Source organism: Parasteatoda tepidariorum, chromosome 6 (genome assembly GCF_982258835.1).
Source record: "Parasteatoda tepidariorum strain Cologne lab strain chromosome 6, Ptep-v5.0, whole genome shotgun sequence".
Lineage (NCBI taxonomy): Eukaryota > Metazoa > Arthropoda > Arachnida > Araneae > Theridiidae > Parasteatoda > Parasteatoda tepidariorum.
This window is the reverse complement of record NC_141760.1, coordinates 85,120,832-85,138,246: the sequence shown is the minus strand read 5'-3', so window position 1 is coordinate 85,138,246 and position 17,415 is coordinate 85,120,832. Positions and strand designations below refer to the sequence as shown.

Here is a 17,415-nt window from a genome sequence, read left to right as displayed (position 1 = left end):
AATGTTAAATTTATTTCGAAATATTATAAGGAATTTCATTTCATGGCATTTAATATTTCCTGTTGCACGCAATTACTGGAGCAAAAAGTATCCAAATTATTTCCACAGTTTTATAATATTCTTTCAGACCAAACTCTTTTCATAAATCTTAAGGAAACGCCCAAAAACAGAAAGAAAAAAAAAACACCTAAAACGCCTTACAACTTGTTAGGAATAGCAACAATCATCAAAATTTCAGTGATATCAATATTTGAGCAGTAAATAAACTTCAACTCACAATAAAAAAGTTTCATATTTCCTTTGAGCAAATTCTCTCTTTCAATCCTAAAGAAATACACGCAAAATAAATAATAATAAAAAAAAAAACTTTCACTGGGAACCGCAGGTCGTCTTATTTAAAGACTCAAGCCACTTCTCTCGTATTCAAGTTATATCGGAGATAGATTTTTATTGCTTGGCAATTTAAAGATGTGCTTCTCTTATAGGTAGATGTGCTGCTTCCTTAGCCTTAGGTGATTCTGCTTTTTGGGCGATACTTTATGGAGAAGATAGCGAGGACCATTTACGAAAGAAGCACATTCACATTTTTTTGTTGTTGCTGCCTTTTTTCAGCTAAATTCAAGCCTCATTTCCTTTTCTGCTTTTTTGTTTACATTAAATGCATTGCGCAGGGATCAGTTTTACAAGTGGGACGTCAAGAAAAAGCAGAAAGTTTACCATTATACGTTGCTGCAACGATTGTGAAATGATTTTAATGTAACGTTTCCGTAACGTTTCCCTACTAAGCTCCGCTATGCGTGAAGGGAATTCTGTGTTCTTGTGTCTTTGTAAACCATTCTTTTCAATGACTGGGGTGGCGGAGGGATATGATTGCTTCTTATGGAAATGGATGTTTCTTTTTTTTTGTTAGCTATGTAACTATATCTACTTACTTTTGGTCGATTTCATGGAGAGTGATATTAAAAAGAAAGTAGAGTAAGCAATCTTAAGCGATTTTTGTAATTTTCCAGTAGATTTAAGCAATTGATGAATTTAAATAGCTTCTTGTAATTTTATTTCTGGTTTTCTAAGATTTGGGGGATTTATTTTTAATAGGGATGCGTAGTCTCAAGATTTTTTTTTCTGAGGGAAATTAGTTTTTGTAAATTTTATAAATGTTTGTTTCTAACAATTGATTGGGTAATTCCATTGAGGCAGATAATTTCAGTCAAAATATTATTGTAAAATCTTGTGTTTTTTTATAGTATACATTTTATAAATATAATTTTACTTTGAGCAAAATAAACTGTATTTTTCTTTTCAATTCGAGTAAACATGAGACTACGTCTAAATTATCAGAGCAAAAAAGAAAGTATTTCATTTAATCGCCATACCTATTTTTGCATCCGTGTTCGGGAAGCATTAATCAATATATTCACAGGCCTATTAGATTTGTTCCACTCACGGCAACTCACTGTCGTTAGCGAGTAGCCTGAAGTGGAGAACAAGCAATGTGGGCATCATCACAGTAGACTTCTGTGATGTTTTCCAACGAGTCCTGGTTGAGCCTGATGTGTAATTCACACCTGACGTTTATATGGAGAACGCCAGGTACCCGATATAATCAAGAAAACATAATTGAACGCCACTGTTACGTTGGGCAAGATAGTTTGTTTGGGGTGGAATTATACTTCGCTCCAGAGCAGATCTGCATGTTCAAATCGAAACCGTGAAAGGTCAAATTTATCGGGACATCATTCTGGAACAGCATTTAGGTTTGTTTACAGTTATCATGTGGGCAAAATTTGTGTTCATGGATAACAACACCCATTCTCACTGAACAAACATTTTAAACGAATGTCTTCAGTCTGGGGATATCATCCGTATGGAATAGCCAGCATTTTCATCTGACTTAAATCCAGTAGTGCATATGAGTTTCATGTTTGCCCGACGAGTTGTAGTCCATCAATTACCTATTACTGTTTTCCGGAACTTCGGAGAGAATTACTTGCTGAGTAGCGTAATTTTCCCTGAAATCAGTACGATAATTTGATACTCAGCATACGTACGTGTTGAACGAACTGTATTCATCGCCTAATACAAGGTGAATACTAATACTTGATGAAATGTATTAAACATCGTTCCAACTATAGAATATAAAGTTTTTGTAAAGGAGTTATTTTTCATAATTGCTCTAAGGAAAAAAGATTATAGTTTTTATGAATGGTATCATGTATACACTATCTGTTTTGTTCTTTTTTCTTTTTTTTTTAGTTTTATAAGTGGGCTATAGGAATAAATCTCGTTTGTTTTGTTTCTGAACTCTTATTAGCTGAAGCTGACATTATCCTTAATTTATGGAAATGAATGGAGTTATTCATGATTGTGAGGTAACATTTTGCCCTTTTTAAGCAGAGCACTACATACTATTTTTTAAAAAATGGTACAAAATGATTCAATAAAGAAAGAAAAATATTTGTAAAAATAAAAAGCGTTTGTGATAAGATTTTTTTCGAGATTCGAAAAATTATTCTAATTCAGTATTGTAAGGCTTATAAAAATTTTTGAAAAAATAATATATTTTTTTTATAGACAAAGTTAAAAACATCCTGACCCTTAGCAAAAACAATAAGGTGTTTTTGAGGTTTTCTTGAGGTGGACAGGTCTAAAAAATGACACCGGAGGTTAAAAATGAGGTAATGTTTTGCAGTAAATTAACATCATCTATAAACCTCAATTTAAATTTTTACATCTTATAAAATCAATCTCACATATACCTCAGCGATACTTTTATCAGAAATTAGTTGAAGTTATTCACATGTGAGATACACTTATTTCCTTGTCGTATAGACAAAATAACATGTACACTTCAAAAACAGCCTCTCTTATGCTGGTTGCTTTAAGGCAGGTATCTATCAAACTCAAAACAACCTCAATTGCCAGTAAAACAACTTCCTTGACTTAAGAGGTCGAATTCTTAAGACAGTTTTTTAAATCAACTTTAAATAAACCTCAAACACACCCTAAATTTTTAAGGGTAATTTAATTTTTATCGTTATTCAAAAAACCCGCTGCAAATTTATTTCTAAATTATATATATTACTACTTACCACTTATGCAGTTGTTTTCAAAATAGTCCACTACTAGCCTTGAATTGCTGACTGAAACTCCTTTTTCTGTGGACGAAAATCTGTTGTATGGGCTTAGGCGACATTCGGTGAGCTGATAGTTAAATTCTGCGCTTAAGCACCTGAATTCCTTGTGATTAAGGCAAGCAATCTGGCAATCCTCTTTTGTATCTGCTTCAACAATTACTTTTTCATGGTCGATGCCAGTTAGTTCCTTATTTCTGATTCTCTCGAAAGACCAATCACGCTTGCATTGAGAACCTAAAAAATTGAAGAAAAAAAATATTTAAGGTATAAAATTGAAATTAAATAGAGTATCTTAGATGGATCTTTTATGTTCACTTTATTTTAATTTTATTTATATGTAAGTAACTAGTTTAAGGCGCAGGGTATACCACCATACTTTAGTAATTTTGACAAAGATAAAACTGAATTTTGAAAAACTAAATGAAGTAAAGATACTAACTTATTTTATTGAGTACTCTTTGAATGAAACTAAAAAGCAAAGAAAACACATAGAAATTAATTTTCTCAATAAATTAATTTCTGAAGTAAGCTCATTTGGAACAGTCTAATCAATTAGTATTTGAAGTCTTTTTTGAAAAATTTGAGTTAGTTGCCTCAGGAATCAATAAAGTAATGCTTCGATCCCAATAAAACATTGTGTCAATGTAAAGCAGCTTTACAAACTGTTTATTATAATAAAATGAAGAGTTAATGTGACTGCGTGTCTAACTAACCATTAATAACCATTAATATTGAATTTTCGGATTGGTTTAGCATCATCTATTGGTTTTCATGAAATTATAGAACATTCTATTCTATTTTTTAAATATTTTAAACGTAACATCATTGATGTTTGTTAGCTAGAAGCAGGCCTGAAAGTGAAACGGAAAAGAGAAAATACTGGTAGGAAAACTATTTCAATATTTGATAACATTCGGGCGGAGTTAATCTATTCTCAACAATAAACACTTCACTGTACTTAATTTTTTCTCGGCGAAGAGGCAATTCCATATAAAAATTGTATCCGTTAAAAGCAATTGGTAGATATGAATTTTTATTATTCCCAAAAAAAGCTAAAAAATGAAATTTATTTGCTACCAGTTTTTACTCATTTCCGTCTTGCTATATATGGGCTTTCAGCCCTGCTAGAAGCTCTCATATTTTAAAAAAGGGGTTTACTGCTCTTTTTTAATGATGAATTATTTGTTATATCTGTTAAATTAAATGATCAATGTGATCGTAGTAGCATGCGCTGGTTACTAGCATTTGGATCCACGTGTTTAATTTTTTTATAGTCATGGTGTTAAAATATGTTTTTATAAAACCAAATAATTTAAAATCAACAGTAACTGAGATAAAAATAAATAAATTATGTATTGAAATAAAAGAAAAAATAGGGAGAAATAGTTCTAATTCGCTAAAGAGAAACATAAATAATCGCCACTATATTTCTGATTCCAATGATTCCCTATTGTGATAATAATTAAACCAATTTAAAAAAAACATGCAATGTATTAAAAAGCAAAATTAATGGAGAAATTGGAATTATGTAGTATTTCTTTTTGGAGAAATGTAAAAAATCGTTATACTATTGAAGACAATGATGCGTAATTGAATTTGGCGATAAGCTTCACGATAAGCTATGATACGCTGCAGTTTTTCTATTATAATAAATATGTTAAATTTATTGTAATAGAAAAACTGCATTAAAACTCATTAAAGCTGCATCAAAACTGCATTGAAATGTGCATAAAATGTACATTTTTGTAACAGTTACTGTGGAAATAGACTGTACGGCCCTTCGAAAGTGATTAGAACTGGAGAAAATTGCTTGATTGTACCAACCTTTGACTCTCATCAGTTGGCCTCAGCAACAGTACATCTTGCAAAACAATAGTGAATGTAGTTCATTTTTATTTTGATGGGTAGGACTACTAAAAGCGTGTTTAGCTTAATCTAATAACGTAAAACTATCGGCAAGAATAAAAAAAAATTATATTGTAGTTATTTTAGCTTTACTAATTGTATTGGTATATGTCTTTCAGTTTTGTGGATGATTTCTTAGTGCTTCTAAGTACTGATTTATTGATTTTTGTCCCTCCCGTATAATCAACGGGTATTCAGATAGTGTTGAACAAAATTAAGCAAAAAATACTGATTTTAATTTTGATTTCTATAGCTTTATTGTATTTGTTAAAACCAAGTAATTTCTGAAATGCACAATATTCCCTCCAGAATACAGCAAATATATATTTCAATAATCTTTATTTTATTATCATTTTTATTAATATTTTTTATTATTTTTTTATTATTATTTTTTCATTACTTTTTTTTATTATTATTTTTTATTTTTGTTTTTTTATTATTATTATTTCTTCATTATTTTTTTATTATTATTATTTCTTTATTATTTATTATTATTATTATTTCTTTACTATTTTTTATTATTATTATTTCTTTATTATTCTTTATTATTATTATTTCTTTATTATTTTTTTATTATTATTATTTTTTTATTATTTTTTCATTAATATTTTTTATTATTATTATTTTTATTATTATTATTTTTATTATTTTTTTATTATTATTTATTTTATCTTAGTTAAAATTATAAACACAATAATACAGACTAAATGTTTCCGTATTAATAGATAAAAATATAACTACAAATTCTAAGAAATACTTCAAAATATAAGATATGTATTAGCATTTTATATCACACTAGAAGCGGAACATAATAAATATTTCTTTTTTATTTAATAATTAAGTTAAAAAAATCAAGACGCGTTAATAAACAAAATTAATTAACTATTTCTTAAAGTGTTTACATTTATTTGATTTATAAATATATTTGTGATTGTAAATGCTGAGAAATTAGGAAGTTTAATTAAAGCGAACGTACTAAATACCAAACATTTTATAGAAACTTTATATTCCAGGCATATCTATATTCTTAATCATTTTTCCTAATTAATAAAAGTTAATATAAATTTAACATATTTATCAACCATTTACCCCATTTTTTCAAAAAAAGCAAACTCAATGAATTCCGATGACAAAATCTTGTTATTTCCTGTCTAGACGATTTGTAAACAAAGTGATAAATAATTAAACCCTAATTCTTAATTACTTTGAACTGACGTAAAATTATAAACCCAAAGCAATCATGAGATTCAAAAATTAAGTCTTATTGTGAGTTAAATTTTTTTTAAAATTTTTTTAAAATTTTTCGTGTCGTAACTTAGATAATTTTGCTTTGAAATTGTATTTCAATTCTGAAATCTAGAAATTAACCACAACATGATATAATTTCGCTCTCAACCCCCGAGTTTGTATCAGAGAAAAGTGATTTTTGAAACTGACAACAACATCAAAGCAAAATATGAAAACGTTGTGATCACAAAATATGAAACTGATTTTAGTATAATCTAATAAACTAAAAACAGCACATGAAAACGATGGCAAACATGCAAAATATTAAAATGCATAAAAAGTTCATCGAAAATCAAACTAGCACGTTACTTACGACAAATTATTAAATAATGTATTTTCGTAAATAAGTTGACAGGTTTGACAAAATTTAAAAATTAAAAAAGAAATTTAATCGCAACTGAGGACAGTGCCTTCAAATATTTTCCACTAATTAATTATACCAAACAATTAATTAAAAAATTATAATTATAGCTAATATACGAATTAATTTAACTGAAAAAAAACTATTGATTTACATTACGTTACATATACATTTATTTATATTTAATTTAAAATAGCAATCAATGCGGAAATTCAAATAGAACTTTCATTATATCAAATACTATTCAAACAATGACTATATATCATCGTGGATTTTAATTAGTTTCTAATGATAAATAGATAAAATAAAACCAGCAAATCTCATTTTAATATCAATTGTAGAGATGTAGGGTTATATTAATGATATATTGGTGATCATCTAATTCTATTAATTAGTTCTGTTTACTTTTGGACCCTGCTAATATCTGTATGTACACGTGAGTCTTGTGTAGTCAACTGGTTTACCTATTAAGTGCATTAATTAGCATATTTTTGAATTTGTTTAATTTTATCTATCAAACTTCTCGCTAAAAGGGTATTATAATATTAAATAAATAATCCCAAGAAGAAGCGGTAAGATGTTACCTGATTAAAAACTTCTTGCGTCTCGAAAATATACAAATAGGAAATAATTGTCGAAATGTTGCAAGCACTTTAAAAATAATCGTCTATTTTCAGGACTTGCCAGACGTGAGTGAGAAGAAATGAAAATTATTTGAAATGAAAACGTTAAGTTGCTAAAGAAAAATAAAGAGGAGAAACAAAATTAGAAAAACAAAAGAAGCCGAGAAAAGGAGAAAAAAATGATAAATAGAACAAGAAAAACTATAGTGGCTGCGAGGTGCGAATCAGGGTAAAATGCATTTCCACACACTATGGAGAGGTGGTGAGGAACTAATGTCGATAAAAAGGGAATCAGCATTCAAGTGAATAAAGCAATAGATTCCTAAGCATAAAGATAATTTTATGTGATTGGTGTTTAAATAATTTTGGTAATGTCGAAATTGAATGTATACCCAAGATTCCAACAACGTGCAGAAATTGATGATTACTCGAGTTCTTGATAACTGACATTCATATTCTTTAAGTCTAAATCTTAAAGTGCGTCTAGTTTCTTCAATGTAGTCAAGATCACACTGACGTAATTTGTATGAGTCAATATATATTAGTGATGTATGAGCCAATTAATCGTTATTTTCAATTATATTCACTATATTACATAAATAATATTGCATTGAAAATATTTTTTTATTCATGCTTGGTTTAGATTGCTGACCAATATTGAAATTAAAGCTTGGCTTTCATAATACATAATAATTATCAAACTACGCCCATATATTATTATGGTCTTTAATTAGTTCCTGGTGAATAAATAAAATAAAATTAGTAATCTCATTTCTATCAGATATTCTAATTCTATTAACTATCTAATCTACCTGTCTAATTCTAAGTTTTTATTTTCAATTTTTGACTCTGCGGCTTTCAGCAGAATTTCTTATACACACAAGAAATGAGTTAACGCCTCGGTTCACAATTTAAATATATTAACTAGAATAGTTTTGGATTTATCTGCTTTTATCTATATTGCACATTAAAACGACACGACAAAATTAATCAATTGATTTATCCATTATTTTCAATTACGTAGACAATATTATGCTAATGAAATTGCCATGAAAATATTATAGATCCTGTATTATTTTTATTCATATTTGATTCAGATTCCAAATCAACATTGAAATTAAAACAGAACCTAATGCTAATAAAATTATGATCATAAATCATCATGGAAATTAATTAGTTCCTGATGATGAATAGATAAAAGTAAAACCAGCAAATCTCATTTTAATATCAATTTACTGGATGCAACATAGAGCATCTAATTCCATTGATTAGTTGCTTTTACTTTTACCCAGTCCGTGAAAGAATCCATCGAAATTGTTTTCTTTTGTCAAAAACCACAACTGTTATCGCTGCGCCAAACAAGTGATCGGAGTTGCATGATAAGTTGCGGAAATTGAACTTATTAATTAATTTTCGTATGGGGCTCTTCTTCTAGAATGATATCAAAACAAACAAAAAAAACTGCTAATTAGTTTGCTTGTTGCTATGGTAGAGGATTGAAAAGGGGAGTAATTCTTACGAAATTTCTGATGCTTCCTATCAGTTTCACAGTTGACTAACTGCTCGAGAAGAGAAAGAATACCGAAAAGTAATTCTTTAGTTTGGAAGTACCGCTTATTAAATTAGTCATTCGAGAATTTCTAGCATATTCAGAAAACCGCAAGTGAAAATTTCTATGATATTGTTATTTAATCAGTTAACAGGTGTTACTTGCGGCTGGAATGATAATTAATCCACTTTTGCAAGCTTTATGCAAACTTTTCTCTGCATGACCTTTTAGTGGGCTAATAAATTCATTATGCATATTTACAGAGTAAAAGAAGTGTAAACGTCAGTGATTCATGATTAAATACAGTCTATACAGAACTTTAAATACAGTTTATATGAACTTTTATCTTGATTGCAAGATGCAAAGCGTCAACGTTGACATTTTTGATGTGCTCTCTACGACATTCAATTTTTGAATGTTGTTAATTTTTGCAATGGTATAACATTCTTGAAGGGATTCAATGCTAATTCCATTAAAAAAATTTTAAATTTCTGTACTTGTGTCTCAAGAAAATTTAAATTTCGTATAAATGTGCTTCAACGAAATATAAATTTCTGGTATATGTGGGTCAAAGAAATATAAACTTCTGGTACATGTCTCGCAAAGAAATGCTAATTTCTGGTTTATGTGTTTCAATGAAATATAATTTTCTGGTACAAGTATCTCAAAGAAAAATTTAAATTTCTGCTACATGTACGACAAAGAAATGTAAATTTTTGTAATATGCATCTCAGAAAAAATTTGCATTTCTGGGATGAATATCTCAGAAAATCATAGACTGATTTCATGCATCTTTTTTTATTTGATATAATTGGCTCCAATCTGGCAACGCATGGACTTTTTCATTAAAATATTTTTTTTAATTAAATTGCAGCAAAATAACTTTTTAAGATTAAGTGTAAAAGAAATAAACATTTTATTTTTCTTGAAGATTTAATTGAAAACCACTCATGGATGATCTTTGCATAATTTGAAATTTGCATGCTTCTTAATTTCGAAATATTCTAAATTTATCAAACAAAGACATCTCGAAAAAAAGTTAATGCCAATTATCAGAAATATTTATGCCAAAAATTTCCATTTTTCTACAGAATAGGGAAAAAATTTAACGTGATATACAATCACCCCATTCTGATATTCCCCAATTATGTTCCTTTCAATCTATCCTTATTATCATGTTCTTAAATTTATTTAAATACAAGCTAACCACTAAATAGAATGCTTTTTTTTTTAAATTATTTTATTATTTTTTATAGACCATTAAGTTACGTGGAGCTAAATAAAACTGAGTAGTTAAACTTAAACTATTGGTACCCAATGCCTTGAAGCTTCTGTTCCTAATGGTGAAACTTCAAATTATTTATTTTATTTTATTATTTATTTATTTTTTATTTGGATTATAGGGTTGATATTTCCGACGGAATAATAATTATAAATTTGACACTAGGTAGTACTGAACTTCGAAAACCGTATACTTATGTAATAGCTTATTTATTAATGGATAATGGATAGTTAATATATAGTTGTTATAGAATAAAACTACAATTCACAAAAAATGCATTTATGATATTTGATTTCAAACATTTTTTATTTTATAAATTAAACCAACATTTCCAGAAAGTAAATTCTAGTAAATAAGAATATTTATTAATGCAGGTTTTTGCATTTGATATTAATTGATAATTTGCTTAATTTCATTTAAAAAAAACTTATTTTGTTTAAAGTGGTATAAAGCAATTAAGATTCCGAGAAAATATTGTGTAATATTACATCATCTAAGCATTTTTAGTTTTAAACACTATTCTAACTATTCTAGATCTATGAAAGTTTTAAACGTGAAAACATTTTTTTGCTAAATTATTAATTTTTTTAGATTTATTTTTGTGTCAAATGAATGTATAATACATTATTTTAAGAGATTTTTTTGTATATTTTCAGATCAGATATAGTTAAAAATATACAAAAAAAAAAAAACTCAAACTCACAGCAGACCGAAGTGCACTAATTTTTGAGCTAAGAATTCTATCATTAAAATTAAATGAATACAAAATATTCGCATTTACAGTTTAAAGAACACAATAATAACAAACACATAGGGTTAAAAAGCACAGAAAAAACATAAATAAAATTTTCCTCATTAAATTTAACAAAACAAAATTTTTTAGCATATTTTGCTATCTTAAAGCCAGGTTTAACTGCGGCTCAAAGCAAAAACGAAATAGATTCCAGCTGCAGCTGTCACCGAAACTTGGCGTCTGGTAACTTATGTTAACTAATTTATAAACAGGCTAATCAAGGTATGGTGGTCAGATGTTACTATAATTTAGCAACGTAAACCTGCCCTAACTTTTTCAAGCAATTAAAACGAAATCACATAACTGTCTTAAACACGGAACTTTTCAATTTTTATTTCTTTATCTAAATTTACAGTTTACTCTACCATTTTTAAAAAGCAATAATAAGAATCTTTCTAAAATACGTAAAGTATTTCACAAAAGGAACAGGAAAGTTTTGAATTTAGATAACTCGTATTTTGAAACTTTATCAGCTAACGTAATCCACAAAATTATTATTTGAGTTGAATAATTGAAAGATCCTATTTTTACTTCTAAACCAAGTAATTTTAGCAACAAACAATAAAATGTCACCGATTTAAAAGCTTTTACGGGTTCTTTTTAGGATTTACTAAAAGACTTTTCCTCCAAATTCTCTTTTCAGAAGAAAATTGATAGAACATAGGAATTAGCGCTTTTGTTGAAACCTCGATGAAAAGAGGAGAAGTAACTTTAAAAGTCTTTCACTTTTAGATATCTTTTTATCTGAGATAAGATCACCAAGATGGCTTTTTTCTTTTGTTTGGCTTTGTATCTGATCAAGCCAACACTTTCTCCTCTTTCACTTCGATCTCGAATTTCAATTTCAAACCGCCAACAACGGCTTTAAAATAACAAGTCTTACGTTAAAATGAAATTTAAAAGATCTTTCAATTGCTTCTTCGGGAAGTTGAAAGGAAGTCCTGAAAAAATATCAGTAAAATGAGTTCCGTCAAGTTTGAAAGTAGTGTATAATTAAATCTTATTATTTAAAGCTTTCTGTAACGTCGAGAATGATTTAAATTCTTATCTCATTAAATCTTCACATTGCGGAGCCAAAGGTAATGTAGTACGCAAAACGCTGACACATCATTTTAATTTCAAAATCTAAAAACTACAAATGGATTTTATATTTATAAAAATCACATATTGTTCCATTATCTTTTCGTACATTCTGTTTAAATAAAAGTTCTTGAATTCATTCTTAAAATAATCCTTTGGTTTCTTAGAAAGTCCATTAAATGTATCATTAAGTCCTTTTTTATATTAGAAGCCAAATTGAACGTAGTGAATAAAATCTGACACATTTAAAAAAATAATAATAATTGTCTCTGACACATCTATATGTAAAAAGTCTAAGGTAAATCCAAGAGAGAGAATTTATTTCGTCTTGTTAGCAGCAAAACTCGTAATTGTTTGTCAGTATATAATAAGTTGAACCTCGATTCATCGTTATTGTTTACGCTGAGAGAAAAAGAGAACCAATATTTCCAATTATTTTAAATAAATAAATATATTTATTTATTTCTCTTTTGTATCATAAATAGTTTTGTAGAAAGCATTTAATGTTTTCCCAGTAATTTCGTGCTTAGTATAAATGCATCAATTTTCAAAAATTTTCCGGTCCTTATTTAATATTTTAAGCTGACCAACATTCGTCGTTTTCCCGTATTTATCGTTCGCAATGGGTGGTCCCTTGAAAAACAATCGACTGAGATTCTACAGTAATAAGAATCTGTTGCTGATGATTGGCACATGTTAAATTCAAGCGCTTATTTTTTTGCGTAAGCCGACCAGGTGGCCGAGTGGTTAGCGTGCCTGACTGCGGAGCCGATGGTTGCGGGTTCGAATCCCGCTCAGGGCATGGATGTTTCTTTCTTTCTGTGTTCTATGTCCTTTCTCCTTTGTGTGATTGTGTGAATGTGACCCGCCCTGTAAACGGGTTTGTGGTTGTGTGACGTGGGCGATGCTGCTCCACCGCCGTAACTGAAAAATTTTGGTTCATAATGTCTTATTCTTTTGTCCTATTATGTCTTTAAGACGTAATATTCTATAATAATTATGCCGAAATCCGCCTCCTCACTATTTGGTGGATTTGCGCGATCAAATCCTTAGCTAGTGGCTTAAACTGGATTTGACGTACTAGCAAAACTTTGTGGACTCACTTCCTAACCGAATCCAAACGGTTCTTAAATCCAGAGGGGGTGCTACGCGTTTTTAAATGATGTTTTTCATGATTTCTCTAAGGGTGGCTAATGTTTTGTCCGGTGTGCTTATTTAAAGTGAATTTTTATATTTGTCTCTAATGGTTAATACATTCGTATAAAATAACCAGTAAAAACAGCATTTTTGTTTAAGATGTTGTATTTGAATTCTGAAATCTTTTTTGTTATTCAACGCATCCATTATACTTAAAGTGAATTTTTATATTTGTCTCTAATGGTTAATAAATTCTCATAAAATAACCAGTAAAAAAAAGTTTTATCCAATCTTAATTCCTTATCATACCTCCGAAATATTCTTGCCTAACCGATAAAAGCCTCAATGGATAAAAAAAAAAGTATCAAAGTAAATTTTGAAGGATAAAGAAAACTAAAAATAAGGACCTGTCCCCTGGTGAAAAATCCTGAGCCAGCAAATTCTGGAATTGTCTCAACCGTTTATGTCTTCCCCGAAAAACTAATGATTCTTTAATGCGTATTTTCGCTACGTTTGCGAATTTTTCCAGCTTTCCGTCTTAAGCTCACAATATTTTACGTTTTCGTGATCCTTATATTCTTTTTTTTTCCTGAAGCAATGGTACGGACCTTTTCTTTCCCTGCTTTTATAAAGTCTGGAAATGAAAAACTTACACGCAAACGATATTGTTTCACAAGGGGTAAAAAGCAACAAAAGCAAAAATTTTCAATTATTTTTGTTTTTCTATATTAAAAGAATAAAGTTATTTCTAATCGCTTTCTTTTAGTTAATATTGAGAGAGAAATAAAATTGCGAGAAAAAAAATTAATCATGGGTAGTAAAAGAAATTTTCTATTATGTTGCTGTGAAGATGAGAAAGAATCTCTCTATGTTTTCATTTAATCTTATTAAAAATGAAATTAAACTGAATTTCATTAAGGAAGTAAATTTTAAAAAAAACCTTTAAAATTTAAGCGAACTTGATTTTAGAAAATTTCGATCTCATTAATTACAATCTTTGATGAAACAAGATCCCGCGTTTAACAAGAACATCTTTAGATAGTTGGTTTATGTTAAATTAAAAAAAATCTTCATAAAATTATTATGAACCTTCTATCATTACGAGCATAGTTTTGATTTAGGAGGTAACAACTTATTATATTAAAGCTGTAAACATAGGACTGTTTATACGAGGGTTGTAAATTGAATAGTGGCAACTTAACCTTGAAGCTCATAGAATAGCGGGCATGCGCAAATAGGATATGGGAGCGGTGAGGTGGTGCTGTTGTCGATGTGTAAAGTGCAAAAAACAGTCGATCTAGTTAGATGAGCAGTTGTTGTGTGGCGTTAAAGTGAGGAGTTTCGTTTCCATCGCTCTAAAGCATGTTTACAAAAGGCTTAATGACGAAAAAAGACGAGATGCTTGAACCCATCTTGCTACTGTTTTATACGGTAAAGCATTTGCGCCACAGGCTTCCACTAATCCTCGACAGCATTCTGTTGCATTTTTGCCACGGGCAACTTCGATTTTAAGCCACGACTGCTGATCACCTTTTGAAAACATGCTTTAGAGCGATGGAAACGAAACTCCTCACTTTAACGCCACACAACAACTACCTTTCTAAGCAGATTGAGTGCTTTTTGTACTCTACACATCGACAACAGCGCCACCTCATCGCTCCCATATCCTATTTGCGCATCCCTTCTGTGAGTCTCAGGGTTAAGTTGCCACTATTTAATTTACAACCCTCGTAGAATATTTATTTTATTTTATAAAGATAATAAAGATTTAGTTTTTTTTTTCAAAAACATGTTGCAGATTATTTTTAAAGAGAAACTAAGTAAAATGTATGATCATTCATATTTACTGCCATAAACTATTCACAATGCATCTCGTTTGGTTAGGTCGTTAATAATGTCTAGGGTTACTCGTATGGGATATTAGCGTTGATCTGGGGTTCATGCTCAATGTCGACAATACTTTAATTTCGTTAGTTTCGCCATTCCTGGTAAAACAAGCACCCTACTTTAAAGAGCTAATTGCATTGGTTCCTACTTCGCCATTTTAACGAGTTTGGCCTAGCTTAAGCTAAAAAAAAGGCCAGGAAATAGCTTTTTTCATGGTATATATTTTATAAAATACTAAAAAAAATTACATTTGATAAAAAAAATAAATGTATCTAGCCAATATCCACCTTAAACCCCAATACTGAATTAACTTAAAAGTAATTTTGTGCTGAGACATTAGTTTTGCTCAACATTCATCGATGCATTCCATTAATCTAGAAAAATTCTGGAGTGATAGAATACACAGGAAAATAACTTCAAATTTAAAGAAAATGACTCAACGGACTGCCACACGTGACTAACTCTACCCTTAACCTGATACTAAGATGGGACATAGAAATCCCAGTAAAAGTTATTTGCAGACTTGAAATACTTATACTATTTGCAGACTTGAATACTATTGAAATACTTATAATATGAATGGAATGCATAACTGTGAGCGATTTGAATATAATGAAAATTTTTGCATCTATACTTACCCTGCAGACATATCTTTTCAAAATAATTAAAGTTTCCATTTTGCTGCAGAACATCAAATGATGGTCCCGTGCTTTCAGAATTATACTGGCAAGCTCCTTTCCTGTAGTCAATATTGACTGATCTGCACCTTCTGTCTTTTTTACAACGCTGAAGACACTCTTGAGGAGTAACATCAGAATTGACGTAGTATGGATTTGTATTCAAAACTACACCAGATATTAGCTCGAAACTAAGATCGCTAGAATCACAACCTGCAAGAACAATCTACTGTTAAAAAGGCCAGCAATTTTGAAAAGAAGTCCACTTGAAAAACAGTTCAACATAGAAAAATACGGTTTGATGCCTTTTGTATAAGCACCTAGGTTATTTAATTTCATCATGATTTTTTAAAATAGATACAAAGGTTATACATGGATGGCGAGGCTGCCCTCAAACCAGCATGTAGTGTTGCGAGTCGGAACATTCTTTTAAAAAAATATATATTTTATAGTATTTCACAGCAAGCAGCGTCATTTGTTGTCAAACTTTGTAACAAATTTCAAAACTTGGCTTGAACGAATGTCTCTTTTCCTAGGTAGAAAGCAGCAAAACGTACATTTCCTTTTTTTTTCAGTTTTTCTAGACTAAATTGTTCAAATCGTTAAGGATTTCTGAAAATGTATTCATAATGCAAAATATTTTAGGTAATATGACAAATAAATATGGAATTTTAAAGCTTTACTGAGTTTTCAGGAATTATACATTGCATTCCGAAAATACGTTTAATTATTTTAAATGTTGGTGTAAATAATACTTCCTTTTTGCTTTTAGAACATTCTGATATGTTTAAAATTTGAAAATGTTTCTGATGTTGAAGGAATTTCTGAGAATAAATTTGATAAATTCTCATAAATTTCATATATTTTTTTTAATTTTATTTCATAACAATAAAAACCTTTAACAATATAATGTAGTAGAGGAAGTGTTAGATATTTATCAAGATACATAGAGATATACAATATTGTTAAATTTGCTCATTGCACGTTGATTTCTGTCGTTAGTCAAATAATGTTTACCAATAAGTCAAAAAAATAGTTGCTTAATCGGAACAATATCACGGTTTACTGTGATGAGCTTTCAGAATAAAAAATAATCAATTATATACCGTTTAAATACGTATTATAAATAAAAATCCAAATTTAGTTTTCAATTTAATATACCGATAAAAACATTATACAATTCTTGAAATAAAAATTTTGAAAGTGCTTTTGTTATATAAAATATATTCAACAGTTCTTATAAAAATGATTTTAAACTTTTGATTTTTCAAAAGTGCACTCTACAACACATACTCTTCCTGAAAAAAAAACAATTATTTAAGTAGTTGAAGACATGAAATTTTGACAATTTTAATTCTATTTTAAATTTAATATAAAGAAAAAAACATTGTTAAAATATAATAATTTTCAGTGAGCTATTGTAGTTTTTGATATAAAATGTACTCAATATAACTCGTATTTAAGTGAGTAATTTTTCAAACCTGTTCTCCAAAACACATGTGATCGGATAATACGAAATAGTTAAGTAAATAAACATTTAATAAATAACCAAAAATAGTTTAAAAAATTAACCTTTTTCACTTTGGACTTGATTTAAAATATATAATTTAGTTATTTATTTTTTCAATAAAAATATTTATAAACATATCTTGAAAAGATTGTATTTAAAGCTCAAACTTCAGAAGCTTTCACTTTCAAAT

At 29.0% G+C, this 17,415-nt stretch overlaps 1 protein-coding gene across 1 annotated transcript in view; it reads right to left on the bottom strand.

Annotated features, from left to right (window-relative positions):
• LOC107443866 (uncharacterized) overlaps positions 1 to 17,415 on the bottom strand; it is a 243,719-nt gene that overhangs the window by 159,902 nt on the left and 66,402 nt on the right. The window contains exons 6-7 of the mRNA XM_016057873.4: positions 15,677 to 15,928; positions 3,090 to 3,368 (exon numbers count right to left, since the gene is read on the bottom strand). Of these exons, the coding sequence (XP_015913359.2) occupies positions 3,090 to 3,368; positions 15,677 to 15,928 (531 nt within the window). The remainder of the gene's footprint in view (positions 1 to 3,089; positions 3,369 to 15,676; positions 15,929 to 17,415) is intronic.